This window comes from Manis javanica, chromosome 9, assembly GCF_040802235.1.
Source record: "Manis javanica isolate MJ-LG chromosome 9, MJ_LKY, whole genome shotgun sequence".
NCBI classification, from domain to species: Eukaryota; Metazoa; Chordata; class Mammalia; order Pholidota; family Manidae; genus Manis; species Manis javanica.
Genome location: NC_133164.1, coordinates 91,798,002 through 91,825,853, shown reverse-complemented (window position 1 = coordinate 91,825,853; position 27,852 = coordinate 91,798,002). Strand labels below are relative to the sequence as shown.

Sequence of the window (27,852 nt, the reverse complement as noted above, 5' to 3'; positions counted from 1 at the left end):
TGACTAGATGCCTCCTGGTTGCAGCTGGGACAAAGATACATCTGTCTGGCAGCATCCACCATCCTTTTTCAGTTAAGGTGGCTCCTTCAAGCCATGGCCCAGTCTTTCTCCTTTACAGTGTACTTGGGTGGAGGGGCCTCCACCAGGGGTGTTAGGGCCATAGTGAGGGAATGAGCTGACTGGGCCTTCATCTGCCATCCAATTCCCCTGTGCCTATAGGGTTGTTTCCCTTTTGGTGTCCTTTGCAATGCAGAATTGCTACTTCCTTTGGGAGCCAGATAGCTTCAAGGAGTTTTAGTATTTCTTCCTTGTTTTTTATTGCTTTTCCTGCTGCTATGAGGAGACCTCTTTCCTTGCAGATTGCCCCATGTATGTGTACAGTGGCAAAGGCATATCGGGAGTCTGTGTAGGTGTTGACTCACTTGCTCTTGCTGATGGTGAGGGCTCAGATTAAGGCATGCAGTTCAGCTCATTGAGCTGACCATCCGGCAGGCAGGGCTTCCTCTTCCAAGCCGTCAGTGGCAGTAGTTACTGCATAACCTGCTCTTCGGATACCCTCTTGTAGGTAACTGCTGCCATCACTAAACAGTGTGAGTTCTGGATTTTGTATTGCTTGATCTCACAAATCTGGACGACTTGCATATACTTAATCAGTTACTTCAGAACAGTCATGATCCAGTTTCCCCTCTTCGGTGGGGAGGAAAGTTGCTGGATTCAGTGTCCGCACTGTTTCTAGAGTGACTCGTGGGTTTTCACAGAGGAGCCCTTGATATACTGCCAACCGGGAGTTGGAGAAAAAGCAGTGTCCCTGCATGTTTATGAGGGCCATAACAGCATGGAGAACCTTGACATTTAGTTCTTGTCCCAGGCTGAGTTTACCTGCTTCTTTAATTAGTAGAACTGTGGCTGCCAGCATCCTGAGGCAGGGTGCCCATCCTCCTGCAACCGGATCCAGTCTCTTTGACAGGCAGGCAACCAGCCTCAGCCAGAGCCTAACAGTCTGTATGAGAACCCCAAGGGCCACCTTTTCCTTTTCATGTACAAAGAGGTTGAAGGGCTTTTCTATATCTGGGAGGCCTAGGGCTGGTGCCTCTCCTAAAAGCAGCCTTTATTTCCAGGAAGGTGGCTCTTGTCTCTTCTGTCCAGACATGGAGCTTTTGGTCTGGCCACCCCAGGAGATTGTAGAGGGGTTTGCCATTGACGAGAATCCAGGAACCCAGATTCTGCAGAACCTGGCTGCTCCCAGGAACTCTTGTATGCCTTGATGAGGTAAGGAGATAATGAACCTTTTTCCTCTCTGGCCCTAGTGCCCTCTTCCCCTGGGTGAGGAGGAAGCCCAAGTACCGGACTTGCTGCTGGCAGATTTGTGCCTTTTTCCATGAGGCTCGGTATACTGTGTCTGACAGGATTTGCAGGAGGGCCTTTCTGCCTTTTGTACAATTTTCCTGGGTGTCACTGGCAAGGAGGAGGTCATCTACGTACTGGAGGAGGGTGCAGCACATGGCTTCCCTCGGAAAGCTGGCAAGGTCTGCAGCCAGTGCTTCTCCAAAGAGAGTGGATGAGTTATTGAACCCTTGTAGAAGCCGCATCCATATTAACTGCCTCTGCCACCCCATACCCAGTTCATTCCATTCAAAGGCAAACAAGAGCTGGCTCTGGAGGGCCAGCCAGAGGCAGAAAAAGGCATCTTTTAAGTCTAGGCAAGTGAACCATTTAGCAGACCCCGGGGTCTGGCTGAGGAGTGGGTACAGATTTGGGATCACAGGGTGTAAAGAGACAGTCACTTTGTTAATGGCCCACAGGTCTTGAACAGGCCAGTTCCCTCCTCCTGGCTTTTTGATTGGTAGAAGTGGGGTATTCCAGGGCGACTGACACTCGATTAAAATGCCTGCCTCTTTGAGTCTAATTAGATGTTCCTGGATGCCTGCTCTTGCCTCTTGTGAGATGGGTACTGTCACTGTCTCTGTGGCTGGGCCCTCAGAGTTAATTCTACAATGGCAGGGGCTCAGTTATGAGCAAGTCCAGGTGGGTTGTCTTCAGCCCATACTGAAGGGAAGGCAGCTCTGCATTCAGGTGGGCTACTTGAGAGGGTCTGGGCACGGAATAGCCTCCACTCCTCTTCCCTAGATGTGGTTATTGCCAGTACGAGGGATCCTGACTCTTCTTGGGTTTAGTTTGAGGCTGATGCATCCAGTTGGTCCAAAAGTTATTTGGGCTCTGAGCTTTGAGAGTATATCTCAGCCAAGGAGGGGAATGGGGCACTCAGGCAAGTAGAGAAACTCATGTCGGACCTTGTAGCCTCCAAGTTCACACTGGCGAGTTTGGCAAAACTGTTGCTGGACTGTTTTTGTCCTAGTGACTCCAAGAATAGTTGCAGTCCTTTTACTGAAAGGGGCTACAGGGAGGGTGACTGTGTTCTGCCCCTGTGTCAACCATAGAAGTCATGTTTTGTCCCCCTACTTTCATTCTGACCATGGGCTCATGGGGGCCGAGAGTGAAAGAGCCCGGTCCTTGTCAGTCAGTCTGTTCCTGCCAGGTCAGTGAGCCTTTCCCCATGAGGCTCCTCCCGGTAACGACGGCTTCAGGGCTTTCCCTCGGTTGAGGCATTCATTCTTCCAATGCCCCTTCTCTTTACAGTAAGCTCACTTGTCCCTGGCTAGATGGGGTCCTAGGCTTCCCCCCTCTTGGCTGGTTTTTCTCTGCCTTTTGGTCATCTCTTTTAAGGTAGCTGCCAGAAGGCTGGCCTTTCTCATTCTTTTTTTAGCCTCCCTATCAGCTTGAACTTCCCTGTTCATGTATACTTTGTTGGCAATTTCAGTCAGCTGAGTGATATTCATCCCAGCAAAGCCCTCGAGTTTTTGGAGCTTTTGTCTGATGTCTGGAGCAGCTTGGGCCACGAATGAGGTGTTGACTATCTGTTGGCTGTCTTATGTCTTGGGGTCAAAAGGGGTATAAACACCATAAGCTTCACACAGTCTTTCATAATAGTCCCCATGAGACTTCTGGTTGTTAAGTGACTGAAGAAACTTTGGTGATGTTCATGGGATTTTTGGACCCAGCTTTGATCCCCTGGAGGAGGGCATCTTAATATCAGCGGATCTGGTGCTGTTCCTCAGGGGTGGTGAAGTTCCACTCGGGGCACTCCTTGGGACAGCAGTTTCAGCCCATGCACCTTGATCAAGGACCCTGGCTGGTGCGTGCTCTTCCAGGTATTGGTGGGCCCCTTTTATAATCCATCTCCTATCCTCTGTGTTGAACAGGGTGCGGAGAAGCTGTTTGCAGTCTTCCCAGGCCGGCCAAAGGGTTTGAAAGAGGGATTCCATTAGATCAACCAATGCATGTGGCTTCTCCAAGTATAACAGGGTGATGTGTTTCCAGTTGAGGAGGTCAGTTGTGGAGAAGGGTTGGTAGTAAAGCATGGACCAGCCTGGCTGGGTGGTCCCATCCTCATCATACCTGTCAAGGCTCCCGTGTCTCTCACACCAGCATCTGAAAGGTGCCTGCCCCCAGCCAAGGGTGCAGTCTGGCTGCTCATTCAGGGGAGAGTGGGTCTGCTGGTTCGGGAGGTGGTGGGGAGACTGACAGCGGTGGGGTGTCCAGGACTGGGGGACTGGGTGCTGATGGCCTTGGAGGCACATAAGGTGAGGGCAGTATTAGCTCTTCCTCTGGGTCACCAGCAAGAATTTGCGGAGGCTCAGGCTTTTGCTGATTCCTTGTAGGCTTCTTTGTTGAGACGACTAAGACCCTATCTTGTCCCTGCCTGTTGCAAGTGAATTGTACCCAAGGGGGAAGGGTCTGGGCATCTCCTAACCAGGAGTCAATATATGGGAACTGGTCAGGATAACCTGGATCTCCAGTGATGAACCGCCAAACTCGGCGGATTGTTGGGACGTCTAGGGTCCCTTCCAGAGGACACCCTGCACTGAAGGTGGGCCATTCAGATTCACACAGTGTTTTCAACCTGCCAGGAGTTAATTTTACTCTGTAGTCTTCTGAAAATCCCTTCCTGAAGTTTTTGATCATAGTATCAAGAACTGTGGATTTGCTATGCCCTGACCCCATGGCGTGTCCATGTAACAGTGCCACAACAACAGACAAGGGAGGGGTGCCTCCTCTAGAGAGGAGACCAATCAGATGCCCGTCCATTCGCGCTCCTCTCAGAGGCTTTGATCAGCCTTGACTAAGTTGCACCTGTATAAGTCCTGGACCCAGTCAGCCCAAGCTGAGGCACCATTATGTCGTGGCGGCTGATCGCAAATGCGGGGAAGGGCCCACTCATATTCCATAACGCAGGCCATGGAATCACAGATTCAGTGCAGACTGAATGGCTTCAGCACACTCACACACACTCAGACCAGAGTTTAAACATTCCCCCCTGGGAATGTCTATCTGTGAGACTTCTAGAAGAAGTCTCCGGGAGGTGATCAGGCTCCCCTTCCACCCCAAAGGGGGGGGAACTGGCTGGATCAGGTGCCCCGGGGCCTTACCAGATTTGACGTTGGAACCAGGTCCTCACCTGTCAAGCTTTCTTGAGTCCAGTGGGAGCAGCGGAGCAGGGCCGGCCCAGGGCAACCAGGTGGGAGACTGCCGTAAGATCAGGCAGGGTGCGCCTTCTGCGTTGTGATCGCCTGTTCCTTCACCACCCGCCATTGCCCCAAAACGGTGGCAACAAAGGGCCCCTGTTGTTGGGTTTCCAAGTCAGGGAACCAAATGTTATGGAAAATACTGGAAAAACCTGGACTGGATCACTGACAGAAGAACCAAGCGGCACTCAGATGTGTTGGAGTGTTGAGGTTTATTTTACACCAGCGGACTCAGGGGAGTAATCTCCCAAGGTCTGAGCCCCAAACAAAGGCAAAGAGAGCAATATGTATCTTTCTGTTTCTGTATCTATAATATTCCTACTTGCACAGCAAGCAAGCAAGGGGGAGTAAGTTTAGGGAGTAAGGTTAGGGAGTGAGTTCAGGGAGTAAGTGCCTGGTAGAGCAGGGAGGGAAGGGGAGGGAGAAAAAACAGGAATTTCTGCTGTCTGTGCTAACGAGATGAGAAGGGAGCCACCTGGACTAAATTGCTGTCCTTGTAAATATTTCCCTATCATGATAACTGTAGGCTTCCTGTGCTAGGGCCCTGGAGATGGGAGAAAGGCACTCCATGTGTACACTTTTACTCTCTGAAAGCACACAAGACGTGTCATACAGGAGGCACTAGGAGCAAGCCCTAATAACTTACTAAGTAGGAAAATTAATTAGCTAATCCAAAGAGTCAGATAATGCTTTAGGTTACACATCTGTGAGATTGAGTACCAGATGGTGAAGAGAGATTAGGCAAAACCTTATCAGAGTGCATATTTTAGTTCTTAGATCAAGAAAATGAAAAATCTGTTTCATTAAAATTATAGGTGTTGTACATTTAACAATCCAAAAACACTCCTTTGAATCACCTGTAAACTTGACACATTTTCTGCCTTAGTTTTTTAAGATTCTGTGTCCTAAAATCATAATATCCTCTCTCTTCCTGCCAAGCTAACACCGCTTTTGCTTCCAGTATTTTTTAGACTCCATTTTAGAGATTATTCTTGAACCTTGATTCACAAAGTTTAAGTGACACTTGTCACTCAACTAGTGTCAGAATTAGAAAGTAAACTCAAGTCATCCTGCTACACTGTAACTTCCCCACCCAGACCTAGAACTTACTGACATTGTGACCTAAAGCAAACTTGACATCAGTGGTGTACAGTATCACATCCCAAAAGGGTCCAATAAGTCAAAAGTTTGGATGGAGAAACTCTGCCTGTATAACCACGGCAAGAAGTCAGTCTAAGGGCTTCAGGAAAAGAATTGGAGAATTCAGCTTTCTCTACACTCCAGCAGCTTGATTGACTAGAGAAAAGTGATTAGGTTTGTGCACAGATGTATAATTTACAATATAGGTCATGCTCCTTATACCTTCTGAGAGGCTCCTAGTCTGTTCTTTTGCTCTTTCCATGACCAGTTTGGATGATTTGCTATTCACATGAAATTGTTGTTGTACTTTTTATTTTCTAAGAACTTTCAGGATTTATTATGTTCATTGCATTAAATGCTGTAGAAGTATGTGCTCTTTACTATTAATATGTCCTCATTTATCCAATAATTTGTTTCATAAAATAATTTCTAAGATGGGTCCGAAATTTATGTCACTGCTTTCCTCCAGCAGCATCACAGCTTTACCTAGGATCTCCTCTTGCACTGTGTTCCTCTGTGCCTCCTCTTCAGCTTGGTCCCTTGAGCCCCTTCTCCAGCTAGCTCTCTCCACACAGGCATTATCACAACAGAGCAGATAACTACTCCTCCTTAGCTGGTCAGGCAAAAAAAGAGATCAAACTGACTCTGCAGACCTAGTGCCTCTCTCTAATAGAGTTGTTTTTGCTTTATATTTTCAAATGTAATTGACATGTAACATTGTATTAGTTGAGATGTACAACATAATTTGATACATGTATATATAGTAAATGATCACCAAAGTAAGTTTGTTTAACATCTATCACCACATATTTACAAATATTTTTTCAAATGATGAGAATTTTTAAGATTTACTCTCAGCAACTTTCAAGTGTATAATACAGTATTGTTCATTGTAGTCACCTTGCTGTATGTTATATCCCCAGGACTTATTTAATATAATAACTGGAAGTTGTACCCCTTCACCCATTTGCCCACTCCCTACCCCCACCTCTGGCAACCACTGATCTGTTCTCTGTAGCTATGAGCTTTTTTTTTTTGTTATTATTTTGTTGTTGTTTTTAAGATTCCACATGTAAGTAAAATCATATGGTATTTATCTTTCTGACCTAATTCACTTAGCATTAGTGCCCTTGAGATATATTCATGTAACAAATGGCAGGATTTCATTCTTTTTTATGGCTGAATAATTTTCATTGTATATATATGTGTGTATGTGTGTGTGTGTGTGTGTGTGTGTGTGTGTGTATAAATACACATACATAGACACACAATTTCTTTATTCTTCCATCAATGGAAACTTAGGTTGTTTCCATATCTTAGCTATTCTAAATAGTGCTGAAGTAAACATGGGGGTGCATCTATTCAAGGTAGTGGTTTTATTTTATTTTATTTTTATAAATACCCAGAGGTGAAATTGCTGGATTATTTTTAATTTTTTGAGCAACCTGCATACTGTTTTCCATAGTGGTTGCACCAATTTATAGTTGACTCTTGAACAACATGGATGTTAGGGGCACCTACACCTGTGAAGTTGAAAATCCATGTATAAGTTTCAACTCCTCACAAACTTAACTACTAATAGCTCTCTGTTAACTGGGAGCCTTACTGAAAGCATAAACAGTCAATCAACATGTATATTGTATATTATATATATTATATACTGTATTCTTACAATAAAGTAAGCTAAAGAAAAGAAAATGATTTTCCAAGTTGTGGCAAATCTCCAAAAACTTTTCCAATATATTTATTCAAAAAAATCCACATATAAGTAGATTCACACAGTTCAAACTTGTCTTGGTTAAGGGTCAACTGTACATTCCCATCAGCAGTGCATCAGGATTCCCTTTTTATCACATCCTCACTAACACTTGTTATTTATTGCATTTCGGGTGCTAGCCACTGATTGGTACGAGGTGATACCTCATTGTGGTTTTGATTTGCATTTCCCTGACAATTAGTGATGTAGAGCACCTTTTCGTGTACCTATTGTCCATTCTTTGGAAAACTGTCTATTCAATTCCTCGGCTCATTTAAATGTTGGGTTGTTTGGTTGATTGGTTTTTTTCTATTGAGTTGTATGAATGCTTTATATATTTTGGATATTAACTTATCAGATAAATGATTTGCAATTATTTTCCACATTCAGTAAGTTTCCTTTTCATTATATTGAGGTTTACCTGGCTGTTCAGAACAAACAATGTACCTACAGCATGTGTTTCATTTTGCTTTTGTTGCCTGTGCTTTTGATGTTATATGCAAAAAACACCATTGCTAAGATCAGTTCAAGGAGCTTGCTCCCTATGTTTTCTTCTAGTAGTTTTATTGTTTCAGGTCTTATATTTGACTCTAATCCATTTTGAGTTGATTCTTATGTATAGTGTAAGATAGTAAGTAATCTAATTTAATTCTTTCTCAAGATTGTTTTGACTTTTGACTCTCATGGTTCCACGCAGATTTTTAGGATTGTTTTTCAATTCCTGTGAAAAATGCCATTGGACTTTTCATAAGGACTGCAATGAATCTGCAGATTGCTTAGGGTAATATGGACATTTTAATTATTATTTCTTCTCCATGAGCACAGTAAATCTTTTCATTTATTTAAGTCTTCAGTTTATTTTATCAATGTCTTACAGTTTTCAGAGTACAGGTCTTTCATGTCCTTGGTTAAATTTATCCCTAAGCATTTTATTCTTTTTGATGCTGTTATAAATGGGATGCTTTTCTTAATGTCTCTGAGAGTTCATTATTAGTGTACAGAAAAATAACAGCAGTTTTAATAATCCTGGAACTTAATGAGTTTATTCATTCTAACAGTTTCTTGGTGGAGTCTTTAGGGTTTTTTTTCTATGTATAATATCATTCTATCTGCAAACAGAGAGTTTTATTTCTTCCTTTCCAATCTTGATGCCTTTTATTTCTTGCCTAATTTCTCTGGCTGTGACTTCAAGGACTATGTTGAATAAAATAGTGAGATTGGTTATCCTTATCTTGTTCCTAATCCCAAAGGAAAAGCTTTCAGTTTCTTACTGTAAAATATGACATTAGCTGGGGGTTTGTCATATATTGAATTTTATTAAATGCTTTTCTGCATCTATGCAGATGATCATATGATTTTTTTCCACTTCATTTTATTAATGTGATATATCACATATATTTGCCAGTGTTGACCTATCCTTGCATCCCTGGAATAATCCTACTCGGTCATATTGTACGATCCTTTTCATGTGTTGTTGTTTTCAGTTTGCTAATATTTTGTTGAGGATTTTTGCATCTATTGTTAATCAGAGATATTGACCTATATGTTTCTTTTCTGTGTCCTGTCTGGTTTTGGTATTAGGATAATACCCACCTTGTACAATAAGTTTGGAAGTGTTCCCTCCTCTTATATTTTTTAAAAGAGTTTGAGAAGGCTTGATATTAATTCCTCTTTAAATGGTTGGTAGATTTCAATTAGAAGCCATCTGATCTTGGACTTCTGTTTGTTGGGAAGTTTTTGATTACTTATTCAGTCTTACTGGCAATTTTTCTGTTGTTTTCTGTTTCTTCATGCTTCAGTCTTGGTAGGTTGTATGTTTCTAGGAATTTGTCACTTTCTTTTAGGTTGGCAAATTGTTGGCATATAATTGTTCTTAATAGTTTTTTATGAGTTTTTATTTTTTTGAGTGTCACTTGAAGTTTCCAGTTTTATTTGAGTCCTTTTTTTTTTACTGGGGAGTCTTCCTAAAGCTTTGTCTATTTGTTTATCTTTTTAAAAAACAACTTTACCTTTCATAGATATTTTCTCTTGTCTTTTTAGTCTCTATTTCATTTATTTCAACTCTGATCTTTATTTCTTTCTGTTAATTTTGGGCTTAGTTTGTTCTTTTTCTTGTTTCTTGAGGTGTAGTTATATTGTTAATTTCAGGTCTTTCCTGTTTCCGAATATAGAGATTTGTCATTATGTACTTCCTTCTTAGAACTGTGTTTGCTGTGTCCCGAAAGTTTGGTATGTTGTATTTCCATTTTCATTTCTCTCAAGATATTTTTTATTTCTCTTGATTTCTTTGGCACACTGGTTTTTCACCAGCAAGTTGTTTAATCACATATTTCCATATTTTCCAGCTTCCTTCTTGTAATTGATTTCCAGTTTCATTCATTGTGGTTGGAAAAGATGCTTGATATGATTTCAGTGTTCTTAAATTTATTAAGACTAATTATATGACCTGAAATATGGTCTATTCTGGAGAGTATTCCATATGTGCTTGAAAAAGTGTATTCTGCTGCTTTTGAATCAAATTTTCTGTAAATGTTCAGTCCATCTGGTCTAAACTGTCATTTAAGTCCAATGTTTATTGATTTTCTGTCTGAATGATCAATCCTTGGATGAAAATAGGGTAACAAAGCCTCCTACTGTGATTGTATTGCTGTCGTTATCTCTTGTTGGTCTGTTCATACTTGCTTTATATATTTAGGTGCTCCAATATTTGATACAGAAATATTTGTAAATGTTATATCCTTGTGTTGAATTGACCCCTTTATCATTATGTAATGGTCTTCTTTGTCTCTTATTACATTTTTTTTGTCTTAAAGTCTATATTTTCTGATATAAGTATTGCTACTCCCACTTTCTTTTGGTCTCCATTTGCATGCAATATTTTTAAGTATCCCTTCACTTTCAGTCTGTGTGTCCTTAAAGCAGCAGTGAGTCTCTTGTAGACAACATATACACAGACCTTGTTTTTATTTATTCATTCAGCCACAATATCCTTTTTTTGGAACTATAGCTGACATATTGATAATATTATATTAGTTTCAGGTATGCAACATAGTAATTCCACATTTATATGCTTTACAAACTGATCATCATAAAAGTATAGTTAGAATCTGTCAGCATTGTTACTACAGTGTTATTTGGCTCTATTTCCTATGCTGTATTTTATATAACCATGACTCTATTTTATAACTGGAAATTTGTACCTCTTAGTCCCATTCACCTATTTTGCCCATTACCCCACCTCCCTTCACATCTGCAACCACCAGTTTGTTCTCTGTATTTATGAGTCTTTTGTTTTGTTCATTTGTTTTGTTCCATCATACAGTATTTGTGAGATAGTATATGTGAAGTCATACACAATTTGTTGTTGTGTCTTACTTCACTTCACATAATGTCCTCTAGGTTCATCCATGTTGTAGCATGTCAGGATTTCCTTTCTTTTAAAAGCTAAATAATATTCTATTTATATATATACATCTTCTTAATCCATTTATCTATTAATGGACACTTACATTGCTTCCATCTTCACTATTGTAAATAATCCTGCAGTGAACATAAGGGTATATGTACTTTCATTTGCTTCAGATAAATTCCCAGAAGTGGAATTGCTGGATTGTATAAACATTGTATTTTTAAGTTTTTGAGAAACTTCCATACTGTTTTCCATAGTGGCTGTACCATTTTGTATTCCCACCAGCAGTGAACAAGAGCTCCCTTTTCTCTACAACTTTACCATTTCTTATTCCTTGGTTTTTTTGATACTATCCATTCTGACCGGGGTGAAGTGATATCTCACTATGGTTTCCCTGGTAATTAGTGATGAGCATATTTTCATGTGTCTCTTGGCCACCTGTATGCCTTCTTTGGAAAAATGTCTGTTTAGATCCTCTGTCCATGTTTTTGATCTGATTGTTTTTTTAGAGTTCATTACATATTTGGGATAGAAAGCCCTTATGAATGTGTCATTTATATGTATTCTCCCATTAAGTAGGCTCTCTTTTCACTCTCTGGATGGTTTACTTAGCTTACAGAATCTTTTTAGTTTAATGTAACCCATTTGTTTTTTTTTGCTTTTCTTGCCCTTACTTGAGACAGAACAAAAAAATTAAGACAAAGGTCGAGGAATATACTGCCTATGTTTTCTTTTAAGAGTTTTATGGTTTCAGGTATCACATTTAGATCTTTAATCCATTTTGAGTTTGTGTATGATATAACACAGTGATCCAGTTTCATTCTTTTTCATGTAGCTGTCCATTTTTGCCAACACCATTTATTAAAGTGAATGTGTTTCTCCATCGTATATTCTTGCCTCCTTTGTCATAGGTTGATTGACCATATAAGGTTAGGTTTATTTCTGGGCTCTGTATTCTGTTCCATTAATTTCTGTATCTATTCTGTGCCAGCACCATACAGTTTTGATCACTGTAGCTTTGTAGTATAGCTTGGAATAAGGGAGAGTAATACCCCCAGCTTTGTTCTTCTTTTTGAAGATTGGTTTGGCTAGGGATGTTGTGGTTTCATACAAATTTTAGGAGTATTTGCTCTAGTTCTGTGAAAAGTGCCATTGATATTTTTTTTCAGGTAGTGAAATATTTTATTATTAAAAATTTTTTAACATATATAAAAGTAGAGGGAATAAAATAACAATCCCCTGTGTATTTATCACCCACTTAACTATCAACTGTAGCCTGTTTTTTGCTTAATACTCACACATTATATTGAAGAAAATTCTAGACATCAAATCATTTCACCCTTAATACTATTGGCATGTAGTTAGGTAACATTTTAAAGCAACACATGAACAGTTTTTCAAAATTAATGATAGTAAAGGAGTTTTAAGAATGGCCTGTTTTTTTTCTTGGTGGAAAATAGTGATTTATGCTAGAAAATCTTCATTGATTTGTGAAACTGGATTAAGGAATCCTCATTTAAAGTGGAGTTGGGAGGCAACATAAGGAGCACTCATCTCTCCCCACCCCCACTTAACAAACTGCAGACCCAACAGGAGGAGAGGCATCTGCATCCCTGCAGGGAGAGGCCTACTTTACTGCGGCAGGAGGAAAGAAGGGTTTCTCCTACCTAGCAACAAGTTCAGCCAATTAGAAAGCACCACAACTCAGCCAATGAAAAGCCAGCTCTCCTCCAATGGGCTCTCCTTCAGAGCAGTCCCTTCCAACCTCCTCTTTTCTCTATAAAATAGAGTTCCTCTCCTTTGACCTCTAGACTTATCTATGGGATAGTATGTCCTAAATTGCAATTCTTGTGCTATTCCCAAATAAATCAGTTTTGCTGGTAAAATAACTGAGTGTTTTACATTTAAGGACAACAGGTTGCATGCTGAATTCATGGGAAATGTTCAGTAATAGAATTTTGAGGAAATCATTTTATTAAATTCAACCTGCATATATCCAATATCCCACTATTACAAAAATACCACGTGTAATTTAGGATTAGAATTCAGTAAAGAAGAATGAGACATGATATTACTTCCTAATAATCTAATAGTTCTCAAGACAACTTAAACTAATACATATTAATGTGATTAATACCAAGAGAGTGACACAGCTGATAATTTCTTACATGGTTCTTTTTGCGAGCATAGTTCTTTATGTTCCATTTTTCTTAATATGGGGACACTGATATTTAGAATTTTCAAACTCCAGAATTGTAATTTATGTATAAAAGTAATTATTATGAATTTTTAAATACTTATCTGTAAAAACTTGATATCTGAACCATTGATATTTTGATAGAGAGTGGAGTGCATTGAATCTGTAGACTGCTTTAGATAGCATAGACATTTTAACTATTAATTCTTCCAACCCATAAGGACATTTATGTTGTCTTCAGTGTTTTTCATCAGTATCTTACAGTTTTCAGAGTATAGTTTTCTTTCACCTTATTTTCTTAATTTCTTCAATAATTTGTTATTAGTGCATAGAAATGTGATAGATTTCTGTGTATTAATTTTGCATCCTGCAATTCTACTGAACTCATTTATTCTAAAAATTTTCTGGTCATTCTTCAGGGTTTTCTATGTATAGTATGTCATCTGCAAACAATGAGAATTTTACTTTTTTTTAGCAATTTAGGTGCTTCTATTTTCTTTTTCTTGTCCAATTGCTGTGTCTAGAACTTCCAATACTGTATTAAATAAAAGTAATGAAAGTAGGTATCCATGTCTTGTACTAGATGTTAAAGGAAAAGCTTCCAGCTTTTCACCATTGAGTATGATGGTAGCTGTGAGCATGTCATAAATGAACTTTATTATTTTGAGGTATGTTTGCTATGTGCCCACTGTGCCAAGGCTTTTTTATCATAAGTGTGTGTTGAATTTTCTCAAATGCTTTTTCTGAAACTTTTGAGGTTATCATACAATTTTATCCTTCCATTAGTTAATGTGGTATATCACATTGATTTTCGGATATTGAACCATCCTTGCATCCCTGTAATAATTCCCACTTGTTGTGGCAAATGACTCTTTTAATGTATTTTTTAATTGGGTTCACTAATATTTTGCTGAGGCTTTTTGCAACTGTGTTCTTTGGGATATTCACCTGTATTTTTTTCTTTTTTTTTTTTGTAGTATTTTGCTCTGATTTTGTATCAGAGTAATCCTGGCTTCATAGAATGTATTTGGAACCCTTCCTTCCTCTTCTATTTTTTGAAATAGTTTGAGGATAGGTTCTAAGTCTTTAAATCTTTGGCAGAATTCATTTTTGAAGCCGTCTATCCTGGACTTTTGTTTGTTGTGAGTTTTTCTGATGACTGACTTACTTTTATTACTAGCAATTTTTCAGATTTTCTGTTTCTTCCAGGTTCAGTTTTGGAAGATTGTATGCTTCTAGGAGTTTATCCATTTCCTCAAGGTTGTCCAGTTTATTGGCATGTACTTTTTATAGTAATCAGTTCAATCTTTTGATGCATTGGTGTCAGTTGTAATTTTTACTGATTTTATTTGAGTCCCCTCTTTTTATCTTGATGAGTCTGGCTAAAGGTGAATCAATTACTTTTATCTTTTCATAGACCCAACTCTTAGTTTCACTGATCCTTTTGCATTTTTTTCAATCTCTGTTTCATTTATTTCTGCTCTGATCATTATTATGTCCTTCTTTCTTCTAACTTTGGGCTTTGTTTGTTCTTTTTCTAGTTTCTTTAAGTGTAGGGTTAGTTTGAGATTTTTCTTATTTCTTGAGGTATACTTGTAATGCTATAAATTTCCTTCTTCAAACTACTTTTGCTGCATCCCAAAGATGCAAAATCCCAAAAGATGCAAAAATAGTGTTGCTATTTTCATTATTCTCCAAGTATTTTTTATACCTTATTTAATTCTTTCATTGACTAATTGGTTGTTTGTAGCATGCTGTTTAGCCTCCACATTTTTGTTTTTTTTCAGGTTTTTTATTTTTCTATAATTGATTTCCAGATTCTACTGTTGTAGTTGGAAAAGGTTCTTGGTATGAGTCCATTTTTCCTACATTCATTAAGACTTGTTTTGTAGCCTAATGTGTGATCTCTCCTGGAGAATGTTCTGTGTGCACTTGAAAAGAATGAGAATTCTGCTGGTTTTGGATGTAATGTTCTGTATATATCTGTTAGGTCCATTAGCTCTAGTGTAGCATTCATGACCACTGTCTCCTTATTGATTTTCTGTCTGGATGACCTATCCATTCATGTAAATGGAGTGTTAAAGTCCCCTACTATTATTGTATTACTGCCATTTTCTCCCTTTATGTCTATTAATATTTGCTTTATATGTTTAGTTGCTCCTTTGTTGTATGAATAGATATCACAATTAGTACAGCCTCTTGCTGGATTGATCTCTTTATCATTGTGACCTTCTCATATCATTTATGACCTTTGTCTCTTTTTATAGTCTTTGTTTTAAAGTCTATTTTATCTCATATAAGTATTGCTGTCCCAGCTTTTTTTCACTTCCATTCACATGGAATATCTTTTTCTATCCCTTCACTTTCAGTCTATTTATGTCATTAGGTCTGAAGTGAGTCTTGTGTGGCAGCTTATCAGTGGGTCTTTTGTTTTTTTTATCTATTCACTCACCATATGTCTTTTGATTGGAGCATTTAGACCAATTACATTTAGAGTAATTATTGATAGGTACATACTTATTGACTTTGGTAATTGTTTTCTGGCTGTTTTTGTACATCTTGTTCATTTCTTCTTCTCTTGCTCTCTTGTGATTGATGGCTTTCTTTAGTGTTATGATTGGATTCCCTATCTTTATTTTTTGTGTATCTGTTACAGGTTTTAGGCTTTTGGTCATGCTGAGGTTCATTTATGACATACTAAGTAGATAACGCTCTATATCAAGTTGATGGTTTTTTAAGTTCAAACACATTTTAAAAGCACTTCTTTTACTCTTCTCCATGTTTTGCATATGATGTTATATTTTACATCTTTTTATTTCTTGACTCCCTTAACTAACTTTTTAGATAAAATTCATTTTATTACTTTTGTCTTTTAACCTTTGTACTGGCTTTTAAGTGATCTTTATTATATGTTTGCTTTTGCTAGTAAAATGTTTCCCTTTTATTATTTTCTTACTTCTTAGTTAATGACATTTTCTTTTTCATTAAAGAAGTCCTTTTAACATTTCTTGTAAGGCTGGTTTAGTAGATGAACCCCTTTAACTTCTGTTAATCTAGGAAGCTCTTTATCTTTCCTCCAATTCTGAATGATAACCTTGCTGGACAGAGTATTCTTGGTTTTAGGTTTTTTTTTCCTTTCGGTTCTTTGAATGTATCATCCCACTCCCTCTGGCCTGTAAAATTTCTGCTGGAAAATCAGCTCATAATTTTCTAGCTGCTTTTTTCTTGCTGCTTTTAAGATTCTCCCTTTATCTTTAATCTTTGAAGTTGTAATTATTATGTGTGGACCTCCTTGGGTTCATCTTGTTTGGGTCTGTCTGTGCTTACTGGATCTGGATATCTGTTTCCCTCCTCAGGTTAGGGAAGTTTTCAGCTATTATTTCTTCAAATAAGTTTTCTGCCCCTCTCACTTTCTCTTCTACTTCTGGGTCTATAATACAAATGTTAGTATCTTGATGTTGTTCTAGTGGCCCCTTTAGCTGTCCTCATCTTTTTTAGTCTTTTACTCTTTTTCTTGTTCATCTTGAGTGTTTTACATTACCCTGTTTTCCAGATCACTGAACCACTCTCCTTCCTCTAATTTGCTGGTGATTGTCTCTAGTATATTCTTTTCATTTCAGTTATTCTGTTTTTCAACTCTGATTGGTTCTTTTTTATCTTGTTGAATTTCTCACTGAATTAATTCATTCTTCTCTCAAATCCTGTGATATCTTTGTTTATATATATATATAATACAATTTTTTTCTATCTTTTACTTTCTTAAGTGTGTCCATTCACATATTTCTGACTGATAGTACATAAATATTCTTTTACAATAGGCCAGGATGTCTGTTATCCTGATTTTTCAAAAACAGATATAAAATATCATTAAGAGGCTTCCTTTCCTGAGTTTACAAAACTATGTGTATGTGCATGTATTTTTTTAAATCCCTTTATTTCCATTCCATCCTTTTGGCTGAACTTTATTCATATAATATCTGCCCTTCTTATATTCCCCTCTCTTGTGAAGGTATCACTATACAGTCATCCAAGCCAAATCTCCTTTACAATCCTCTCATTTCTTTAAATGCTAATAAGATGTATTTCTAAATCTGGAATTGATCTCTTCTCCACTAGAGTTCCCTTTTGCAAGTCCATTTCTTCATAAGTGACATGTAAGATTTTACTTGTTCTGCCACAGTTTTCTTTGGTCAGTGGTGACACCTCTAGGTCTTTTTGCTTTTGTAGTTCTTGTATCATGATCATAGTCTTATTGAAAGTAGCATAAATGTGGCTCTTAGTCTTTTTCTGCTTAACAGCAATTGGCTTAAATCATACCTACAAAGTTTGTATCAAGAATTTATTGCTGACAGTTCATTTAAGAGTGTAACTGGATTTTTCTTGCTTGCTGAATCAGGATGATTAATCTTGATTTCATATTCCAGCCTGTATTGAATGTAATCCAGATCAGAGTCAGCTTTCTGGAAATTTTTTTGATGAGACGGAGCTCCTCTAAAGGTCCATGGTTGTCCGTTCCAGCTTATCAATCTTTACCTCCATGTTGAATAGTTCTCCAGTGATCATCTTTATAATCATTACTTTGAATTCTTATCAGGTAGATTGCTTAACTCCATTTTGTTTAGTTCTTTTTCTGAAAATTTGTCTTGTTAGTTTATTTGCAGCATATTTCTGTCTCCTCATTTTGTCCTTCAGTGTTTCTGTGAACTGGGTAGAACAGCTAACTCTCCTGGTCTTGAACAAGTAGGATTGTACAGAAACATCCCATGTAGACTGCATATCATTCCTAGTGGCTCTGGCTGTCTTTCTGTAGGTGTGGTGGTGTGGGCTGGAGGTCTCTGGGCCGTCATCACAGTGGAGCCACCATTGTGGGTCAGCTGGAACCAAAGTGGGCGTAGGCAGGGGAGCCTAAGGCAATCAGAGCAGTGGGCAACATGGCAGGACTGCTGGAGCTGAAGTAGCCATGGGTCAGGGCAGTCCTGAGACACTCCACACAGGACTGCTGGAGCTGAATGGATTATGGTCAGAGTCATCTCAGTGTATGCTATGCTGGTGTTGCCTTGGTGGTACTGCTAAAGTTTGGGTGAGCACATTCAGACATTGGCTTCCTTGAGTAATATCTGCAGCTAGTGTGGATTAGGTGCCCAAGTCTTCCTGAGGTGGCAGGCTGGATAGCACCCCTAAACCCTGCTCTTATCTATGCTCTCAGTGTGGAGGGCAAATGTAAACAGTGTCACTTGCAATCACCTTCAGTCCTGGACAGAGTTCCAGCAAATAACCCCATCATTTAATAGATCTGGTAGATTCTGTTAGTAAATTAGTATTAGTAAATTGGCTTCCTTCACTTAGATTCTACTTACCCTTTAAACTGAGTTTTTTTCTGTGCCCTATAAGGCAGGCAAAAGTGCACACAAATGCTCCCTCCTGTAGTGTCCAGTATAGAAGGTGGGATTCCTGTATTTACAATGTCTCCATCTCTCCTTCCATTCTCTTGGTCTCTCTACCCTTTGTTGTGCAAAAGCTATTCAATCAGCACTCACTTCTTCATGAAGAATTGCTCTATATGCAGGTGTAGATTCAGTGTGTACATGGAAAGGGGTGAGTTCAGGCTCTTCCTACACCATAATCTTGAACCTACCTCAGTGTTTAAAATACCTTATTAGTGTATTTTGGTAGGTATTCAAAAATATGTCAGTGTGTTTTTCTTTTCAGTTGTTCCTCAGCTCTGACTGGTTCTTTTTACATTTTCTGTCTCTTTGTTGAAGTTCTCACTGTGTTCTTCCATTCTTCTCCTGTTTTCAGTGAGCCACTTTATGTCCATTACTTTGAACTCTTTATCAAGTAGATTGCTTATCTCCATTTCATTTTGCTTATCCAGTTCTTTTTCTGAGGTTTTGTCTTATTTTTCATTTGGAACATATTCCTCTGACTCCTTATTTTTCTTGTCTCTCTGTGTTTACTTCATTGTACTAGGTAGACCAGGTATGTTTCCCAGTCTTGAAGGAGTGGCCTTTATGTAGAAGGTGTCCGGTGGGGCCCAAAAGCATAGTTAGCCCTCTTCACCAGAACCACGTGCCCCAGGGGTGTCCCCTGTGTAGGCTTCTTGTGCCCTCCAGGTATAACTGGGCTGTGACTGCTGCTGTCACTCTCAGGGTACTTCAGGGATTGTCAGCCCAGATGGAGGCCACCTACCAGGGGTGGCAGGGTGGGAGCTGTTTTGGAGGGTTACATATGAACACAGGTGAGTTGGGCAGGGCAGGTTGTCAGGAACACAGGGAAGATAAACAGTTCTAGCAAGGTAGATAAGAGTGTTAGAAATGGATACCAGCCAGTGCTCAGCCAGCTAGATAGAACAATAAGAAAAATGATGCCTGCCTTTGCTTCTGTTCCTGAAGATAGTTCTATAGGTCCCTGCCCTCCAGCACATACCTTAAAATCAGTCACTACATCTCCATCACTTATGGCCCACTTTTCAATCTGCCACCTATCTGCTGGGTCTTGGAGCCAAGTAAGTTTGTTCATAAGCCCTTTAAGAGTGGCCTCTCAGTTTTCTCTATCCCTCCAGCTCTCCTGGAATTAAACCCTACTGATTTTCAAATCCAGATATTATGGAGGCACATCTTCCTAATTCAAGTCCTCAGAACAAGGGTCCCTGGTGTGGGTTTGATTCCCTTGGTCCTCAGGGAGGACCCTTGGTGTGTTGACCTACATGTGGTAGGATATTATACACATGGAGGTCCTGCCCCCCCATAATGTCTGTATTTTTGATGTGTCAGTGGAAGGAGGTGAGTTGAGAATCTTCCTATCTACCATCTTGATTCTGTTCAATCAGCAAATATGTGTTTTGATTCCATTTACATTTAAAGTTATTAATAACAGATATGGGCTTACTTCCATTTTGTTCATTGTCTTCTGGCTGTTTTATAATTCCTTTGCTCTTCTCTGGCTCTCTTCCCTTGAGATTTGATGATTTTCTACCATGGTATGCTTATTCCTTTTTCTTGATTTTTTTGTGTATCTGCTGTAGTTTTTTGCCTTGTGGTTACCAAGAGGATAACATAAAACATCCTACTGTTAATATTCTATTTTGAACTTGTTGCCAGGCAGCTGCATCTGGGGAGGTCTCTCCCAGTGCTCTAGGTGAAACCTCAACCCAGACAACAGAGGGCTCTTGACTCCGATCAGGAAAGAATTCTTGCTTAGGTCAGACTAGTGCCAGCAAGAAGGAAATTCATTAAAGCAAGAGTGGAAGCGTATGTCAGTAACCATGCAGGCAGTAGAGGGCAAGGAAGAACAGAGGGAGAAAAGGAAAATTCATTGAGCCCCTGCTTGGTATAGGGCAAATACCTTGCCAACTCCTAAAACCAGGATCACCTGGTACCCAATGTCTGCTTGACCTGCATGGCATGAGAATTACATCCCTACCACCCCAGAATTTTGGGGAGCTGCAGAGCACACTGGATGGAATGAGATTATGTTCTGAGAACTTCCACTTCGCTACTGGTCTGTAATAAAACAGGGAAAAGAGACTAGAAACAGTGTTAAGACTAGAAATCTAAATGAAATAGCAAAGTGACAAAGACACTTAACACCAGAGGTGAGGTTGGTGAGTTCTTATCTTTATCATGAAAAAGAGTTCAGAGACAAGTGTACTAGGCTTATACAACAGGCCATTTTATTTGATAGGATAGTACATACTCAAATGGAAGTGCAGGCAACCTCAGGAAGGAGACATACTTAAGGGTTTAGGGTTTGGGGTTTTATAGGGCCTTTTGGGTAAGGGTTGGCATAAGGCATGATGTATACAGGTGATTCATAATGCCTTTAAACTTTTGTCTTAAGTATAGGGTTGTTTAGGTGACTGTTGATTTGGATCTCAGCATTCTTTACCCATGTAGGTTCATTTATACTCCAGAGGTCTGTCTCATCCTGGTTATCAAGTTACTTAATTGATTAAGGGCTGGAAGAAGAGAAAGAACAGCATATAGGTTAAGGATAAACTGGGCCTTTTTCACAGTCTAAGTAGATTTTACAATGGCATGACCCTTGTCCCATTCCCTGCTCTAGCTCAGGCTGGTAACACTCTTAAGTTGGAATGTTACCCTCCATGTTTTGCTTTTATGTTACAATTTACATCTTTTTATCTTGTGTATCCTTTAACAAATTATTGTAATTATAATTGTTTTTACATATTTTGTTTTCTAACCTTCGTATTAGATTTATAAGTGATTCACTACTATTTCATTAGATTACTGTGAATTAACTATATATTTACCTTAACCAATGAGATTTATACTTTATTGTTTTTTGTTACTAATGAGCGCCCTTTTGTTTTAGATTAACTAAATCACTTTATCACATTTCCTGTAAGGCCCATCTAGTGGTGCAGAACTCCTTAAGCTTTGGCTTGTCTGGAAAACTCTTTATCTCTACCTCAGTTCTGAAGTACAGCTTGCTAAGTAGAGTATCCATGGTTGCCAGCTTTTTAATTGCAGCACTTTGAATATATCATGCCACTCCTAGCCTACAAAGTTTTTGCTGAAAAATGTGCTCATAGTCTTTTGGGGGCTCCCTTGTGCATAACAAGTTGTTTTTCTCTTGCCTGTTTTAAAATCCTCTCCTTGTTTTTAACTTTTGACAATTTAATTATACAGGCATACCTTGGTGATATTGCAGGTTCAGTTCCAGACCACCAGAATAAATCAAATATCACAATAAAGCAAGTCAAATAAATGTATTGGTTTCCCAGTGCATATGAAAGTTATATTTACATTAATGATAGTCTATTAAGTGTGCAAAGCTTAATGTCTACAAAAACAATGTACATACCGTAATTGAAAAAATCCTTTGATACTGGAAAATTTGAACATCTTCTGAACTTTCAGTAAGTTATAATCACTGATCACAGGTCACCATAACAAATATGATAATAATGAAAAAGTGTGCAATATTGCAAGTGCTACCAACAGGTAACACAAAGACACTGAGTAAATGCTGTTGGAACGATGGCATCCACAGACTTGCTCAATGCAGGGTTTGCCACAAACCTTCAACACTTTGTAAAAAGTGTGGTATCCCTGAAGTGCAGTAAAGCAAAACAAAGCAAAGAGAGGTATGCCTGTAATATGCCTTGGTGTGGTGTCTTTCAGTTCATTTGAAATTCTCTGGGCTTCCTTAATCAGAATATGTGTTTCTTTACCCAGGTTAAGGAAATATTCAGCCCCTTTCTCTTTTCTCCTTCTGGGACCTCTGTAATACAAATGGTAGTCCACTTAATGTTGTCCATAAGTCCTTTAAACTATTTCTACTCTTTTTCATTTTTATTTTCTTTTTTGCTCCTCTGATTGAATGAGTTACACTGTCCAGTCTTTGAGTTCTCTGATCCTTCTTCCACTTCATCTAGTTTATTGTTGAATCTCTCTAGTGTATTTTTCAGTTCTGTTATTGTATTCTTCAGCTCTGTGACTTCTCTTTGTCACTACTTTATATTTTCTTTCTCTTTGTTGAACTTCTCACTTTGTTCATCCATTTCTCTTCCAAGATCAGTGAACATCTTAATGATTCTTCCTTTGAACACTTTGTCAAGTAAATCACTTTATCTCAGTTTCATTAAAGACCTTCTGAGGTTTTATCTTGTTCTTTCATTTGCTGCTACTACTGTTCCATTTCCCTTGACTCTCTGAGTTGATTTCTATGCATAAGATAAAACAGCCACCTCTCCCAATCTTGAAGGAAAGTCTCTTGGGGGAAATTAATCTTGTCCTTGAACCCTGCCCTAGCTCTCTGTTGTCTCAAATCTTTGTGAGTGTCCAAGCAGCCTTCTTTGTTCTTAGTAGCTCCCACTAGTTAACTGTGTGCCAAGGTCTGTCAGTGTCCCAAAGGGGAAGATCTCTATCAGCACCTTGATACAGGCTGATTAGAAGCTGGAACCCTCAGGAAATAGCTTTTAAAGTATGCAAATACACCTCTTTCAGAAGAAAACTGAGATATGGACAATTTTGTCTGCTCACTCTACACTGAACTCTGGGGTGATAACCAGTTACAAAATTTTTGCTTTCTATCATCCTGTTGAACCCATGAACACAAGCCCTGCTGGCTGCCAGAGCTAGGTTCTCAAGTGTTGCATCGTCTGGGTGACAGCCACAAAAGCCAGGGTGCCAGATTATGTTACACAAGCTCCTTTCATGGGGACATGTGACCTGGGGCGGGCAAAGAGATAGTGCAAAGACGGCAGCCACTGGCTTCCTTGGTCTTCCGAGTATTGCAGTTGGCCCCTGATGTGTGTCAAAGTAGAAGCCTGATCTTTAGGCCACTGGTTTTAGGATAATACAGGTCTCTTTCACAGAAAGGCTGTCCTTTTCATTCTGCTACCTGTGCACTGTGCCCTGTGGAGACAGCCAATTAGGAACTGTTTCTCTGTCTGTTATAGCCCTGTGGGACCTGGGAACGTAAGGCCCTTGGCGGTTAGAGCCAAGCAATCCAAGGGTGTGTTCCTTGGCCAGCAGCTGCAAAAGCCAGAGCATCAGATGAATGCTCAAGTTCCTTTCCAGGAGATACCGGTGACCCAGAGCAAGGCAGCGGGGAGCACGAAGATGATGCCAGCCAGCCTCCCTGGCCTCTGGAGAACATTTCAGTCAGCCCCTAGATTCATGTTAAATTAGATACATGCCTCTCCAACTGATGCTTTAAAAGAAGCATATAAGCCTCTTTCACAGGAAGTCTAGGCACTTTTCGGTTGGCTGCCTCAGTAATGAGCCCTGGAGTGGGTGAATCTGTATGTCTACTCCCTTTAGGAACTATTTCTCTGTTTGCTGTATTCTTTTAACTCTTGTGGATGCAAGCCTTGATGGCTTTCAAAGCTAGATTTTGGGGAACTCATAGCAGGTGCAGACCTTAAAAGTTGGAGTGTCAAATGTGGGATTCAAATACTTTCTTCTTCAGGGAGTAGATTGGGTTTGTGAGTTTCCTTCTGATTGTGTGTTATCACACCTGTGGTGTGGTTCGTGACAAGATTGTGTCTCAGTCTCTCCTACCCCTTTCAGTGTGTTTTTTTAGGGTTTTTCAATCCCCCAAAATGTAGAAGTTGCTCAGCTAGTTTCTGGGTTTCATTCAGAGGAAATTGTTCCATCCATATGGAGCTCTGGTTTTGGTGTGTCTCCGGGAGGAAGTGATTCAGGGCCTCACCATCTTGAACTGTCTAGTAGGGTTTTGTAGATAATCTTCAGAGTCTTCCCATTTTGGGGGTCTGAAATATAGTCAAGAGTATACTCCGTTTCTTTCAGGCATAGGTCTGTGTCCCTCCCTGACCCTGACCTAACATTCAGTCACTTTATGATTCTAGAAAAATAACTGCATGCTACCTGAGGATGTGAAGAACTTTTACCTGATGACCAATGGCTTCCACATGACATGGAGTGTGAAGCTGGATGGTGAGTCAGCTGCAGGGGAACATTTCCCTGCCTGAGAGGTTGGATGAAACAACTCTGAGGACCTTTACAACTTTGGTGTATTTGAATCTGGATGATTTTCAGGGGATCTCCTAAAGTTTGGTGTCCAAAAGCTGTGATTATCTCCCAGAGCTAACATATACTATCATTGCTTCACCTACCACCCACTTCACCCCCTGTGCCAGAGTTCAGCCAGTGCTTAATTGGAAGCTTAATTTAGAGGCTTCCTACTGGAGTGGACTGGCTTAAACATCACATTACACAAAAACCCTGTGCCAGCTCAAACTTAAAACTTCTGAAGACTCCACCTCAGAGTAGTCTCCTCAGAGTGAACTGAAGTGACTGCCTCTGGTCGTCCTGAGATTCCTTCCTTCATTCCCAGCATGGCAAAAACTTCAGGGCTGTACCACAGAGCAGACTCCAGCACGTCTCCTCAGCCTCAGTCACCAACCGCCTCGGTTCTCATGTTGTCATCTGTAGTATTAAATGAGTTAAGGACAGACGTTTGGGTTGCAGATGTCAGAGCTCATAACTTGATACATGTCAATGACTGTGCTTGCTGTGTACACATGAAAGGCAGTGCTGCACATTTAAGTGATGATTTCCTTTAAATTTTGTAGCCACTGGAGTCCTACCCATTCCTGGCATAGATTTCCCTGTCCCAAGAGGCCATTATTGGATCTGGACTCCAGTCACATGCCTAGATCTGCTTTGGTCCTTGGAAGCCACTCTGCCATCCTCCACACAGTCACTAGGAAAGCAGTAACCTCTATTGCATAGTAAATTGCAGAACTGAGTTCTCCCCTTCATTGCCTCTGCTACAACTTCCTTAGTTCCCTTTTTTGACAATTCCCAAAGACTCCCTGTCTGTCTCTCACAGCTGACCAGAGGCACTTCTTATATAGCTTAACCCACTGAGCACTTAGCCTGAATTTTTAGCTCGGACTCATTTCCTCCAATGGCCTAGAAACCATCCTTACTATCAGAGCCCTACTTTGTAACACAGCCATGGCCTTTGGAGTCTGGAGGAAAAGAGAATGGACAGAGACTAGACTGACTGATAGACTTTCCCTAGCCCACATCATGGAGACAGTCTAGCCCTTCACAAGTCTCCCTCAGAAAAGAAACATTTCACGAAAGTTATGTGAACAAGTTCTTTTTCATCATTATAATATATTCTCTAATCAAATCCAATCACAGTCATCTTCTCTTTATCCCCATTACCATACCCATTCTTTACTGGATGGCTAAAGTCAGCAAAAAAAAGCACAAACACCTTCTGATGTTTACTTCAGTAGTGGTCTTTTCCTGAACATTCTGTAATGTATACACTAGCTCTTTTATTGCCTTCAGCCACTCCAGTTTTTCAGTAGTCAGATTTCTGAGTCTTTTGTGCCATCCCGTGTCCAACATCCTATATCACAAGGATTCTATGTAACAGATAAGGAAAATATGCAGTCTGCCTATTTCTTTCTTACACCCTAATCTCAGAAGACTAGAACCAAACAAGAAGGCTGCCAAATTCTCCCTACTGAGTAAGGAGCAATGACAAGTAGGGGGGGGAGATATTTTCTATCATGAGAGCTTTTAACAAGAAGAGTAGAAGGGACCAATTATATAATCAAAGCTCTTACTCCTTTTAAAAGTATAACCTTTCCTACAGAGGCAAGAGGGAACAAAAACATTTTTATAAGTCCTTTGCTCTTCAATTTTTTTCAGCATTTAAAATCTTTTTAATTTAAAGTTTTAAATTTTCTTCTTTTTTTCCATTTTTAAATTTTCTTCAATACTCTGACCTAACACATACAGTAGGGACTCTTCACCTCTGACCCCAGTTGCTTTTTTTGCATGCACATTTATCCTTTGGAGTATATAGTGCATTGATCCTTTTCTTTCCACTCTCCATCAGATTCCTCAGCTCTGGAATCAAACAGAGCTGTAGTAACTTATGATGACCATAGTTGTTACTACTTGAATTCTCCTTTTTCTTGTTCCATAGAAAACACCATTCCATTGGGCAGCATGGCAATTAACAGCATCACAAAACTGACTCAACTCAGCCAGTCTTCCATGTATTCACTCCCTAATGCACCAACTCTGGCAGACCTGGAGGACGATGAGCATGAAGGTACTTGAAGGAATTTCTGCTTTGAGTTAGAAGTCACCTTGCTTATTTCCTTGTTATAAAACTGAAAGCCATGGGAAGACGTGGCATTGTGATATGTCCTCCCAAACCAAAACCCTTACCATTCATTGGCTTGTCAGGATCATGGGAGTCAGGTTGAAAAGAAAAAAGCATATATTAACAAAAGAAATTTTTGTGAAAGAAATGCCGAGGTTAAGATCTTTGTTTTCTTTCCAGCATGTATTTCAATTCCTGGCACCTAGTAGGCACTTAGGAAATACTTGGTAAATGAATGGTAGAGGTTACACTGTACTCAGTGTTTTAGTGTCAGGAGGTTCCCAGGAACATGGCAGTCTAAATGCTGTTCCCCTGCATCCCTCCAGGTTCTTTGCCACTTCTGATTGAAATGGCTTATTATTCAAGTGGCTGCTAAAAGCTATGAACCACTGGGTATAAGTAAGGACTTATTCAGTCAGAATTGTGTTTGTCTGCATATAAAAGAAACCTAAATACAATGTCTAAATTAAATGGCTTATTTTCTCACAACAAGAAATCTGGGACTTGGCTGGTGGAGCTGCTTGAGAAAATCAGTGATAAAGTCTTCCTCTGACTTCCTTTTTTATACCAGTCTTTGGGTATGGTTTTCATCCCTACAGTTGAAGAATGCAGGCTCTACCTCCAAACCTCAAGGCTATGATCCAGGAAAGAAAAAGAGGAGTAAGGACAAAGGGCAAAAAAAAACAAAAAACTGCCTCTTGGCAGAATCTGTCCCTATTTATCAGGAAAAAAGTGATAATTTTCTCAGAAGTTCTTCCCAATATCCATTAGCCAGAATATAGTCAAAAGTTTACTGATACCTACAGGGGAAGCTGAGGAGGTAAGTATGTTTAGCTGTGCAGTTTTGCCTCCTCAAATACAGTTACAGGTGCTCAAAAAAGAGAAAATAAAGGGAGAAGCAATAAATAATCACTAATAAAAGAAAAATTTTCTGTAGATTGAAGCAGCAGAAAGAAAAAAAAAAGAGTGAATTTTGAGTAGACAGTTGACATCTCCCATACTAAGGCCTTGGGGTGCACTGAAGTCTTGGCAGAGAGCACTGGTGCAGGGCTTTCTCCATCAGCTGCACAGGCGGTAGGCCAGTAGTACCAGAAGAGTCTTAGAGCGAGCCTGTCACTCAAAGGTGTATGGGTGAAGGAAA

The 27,852-nt window shown here is 39.6% G+C and overlaps 2 protein-coding genes across 13 annotated transcripts in view; one reads left to right on the top strand and one right to left on the bottom strand.

Moving 5' to 3' along the window:
- TPGS2 (tubulin polyglutamylase complex subunit 2) overlaps positions 1-27,852 on the top strand; it is a 149,989-nt gene that overhangs the window by 43,077 nt on the left and 79,060 nt on the right. For 11 of the 12 annotated variants that reach the window (XR_012121199.1, XM_073212971.1, XM_073212973.1 and 8 more), the window contains 2 exons: positions 24,424-24,511; positions 26,529-26,657. Coding sequence is in view for 11 of the 12 variants with exons in the window: in XM_073212971.1 (XP_073069072.1) it covers positions 24,424-24,511; positions 26,529-26,657 (217 nt within the window). In the remaining variant the exon portion in view is untranslated. Of the gene's footprint in view, positions 1-1,118; positions 1,270-24,423; positions 24,512-26,528; positions 26,658-27,852 lie in introns of all 12 variants that reach the window. The other variant, XM_073212966.1, reaches the window with a different exon arrangement.
- Positions 17,148-24,401, bottom strand: LOC118972465 (SKA complex subunit 2-like). The gene is given in 3 exon segments (XM_073213320.1): positions 17,148-17,419; positions 17,422-17,552; positions 17,593-24,401. Coding segments are annotated over 3 exon segments (471 nt in total). The 5' UTR covers positions 17,661-24,401.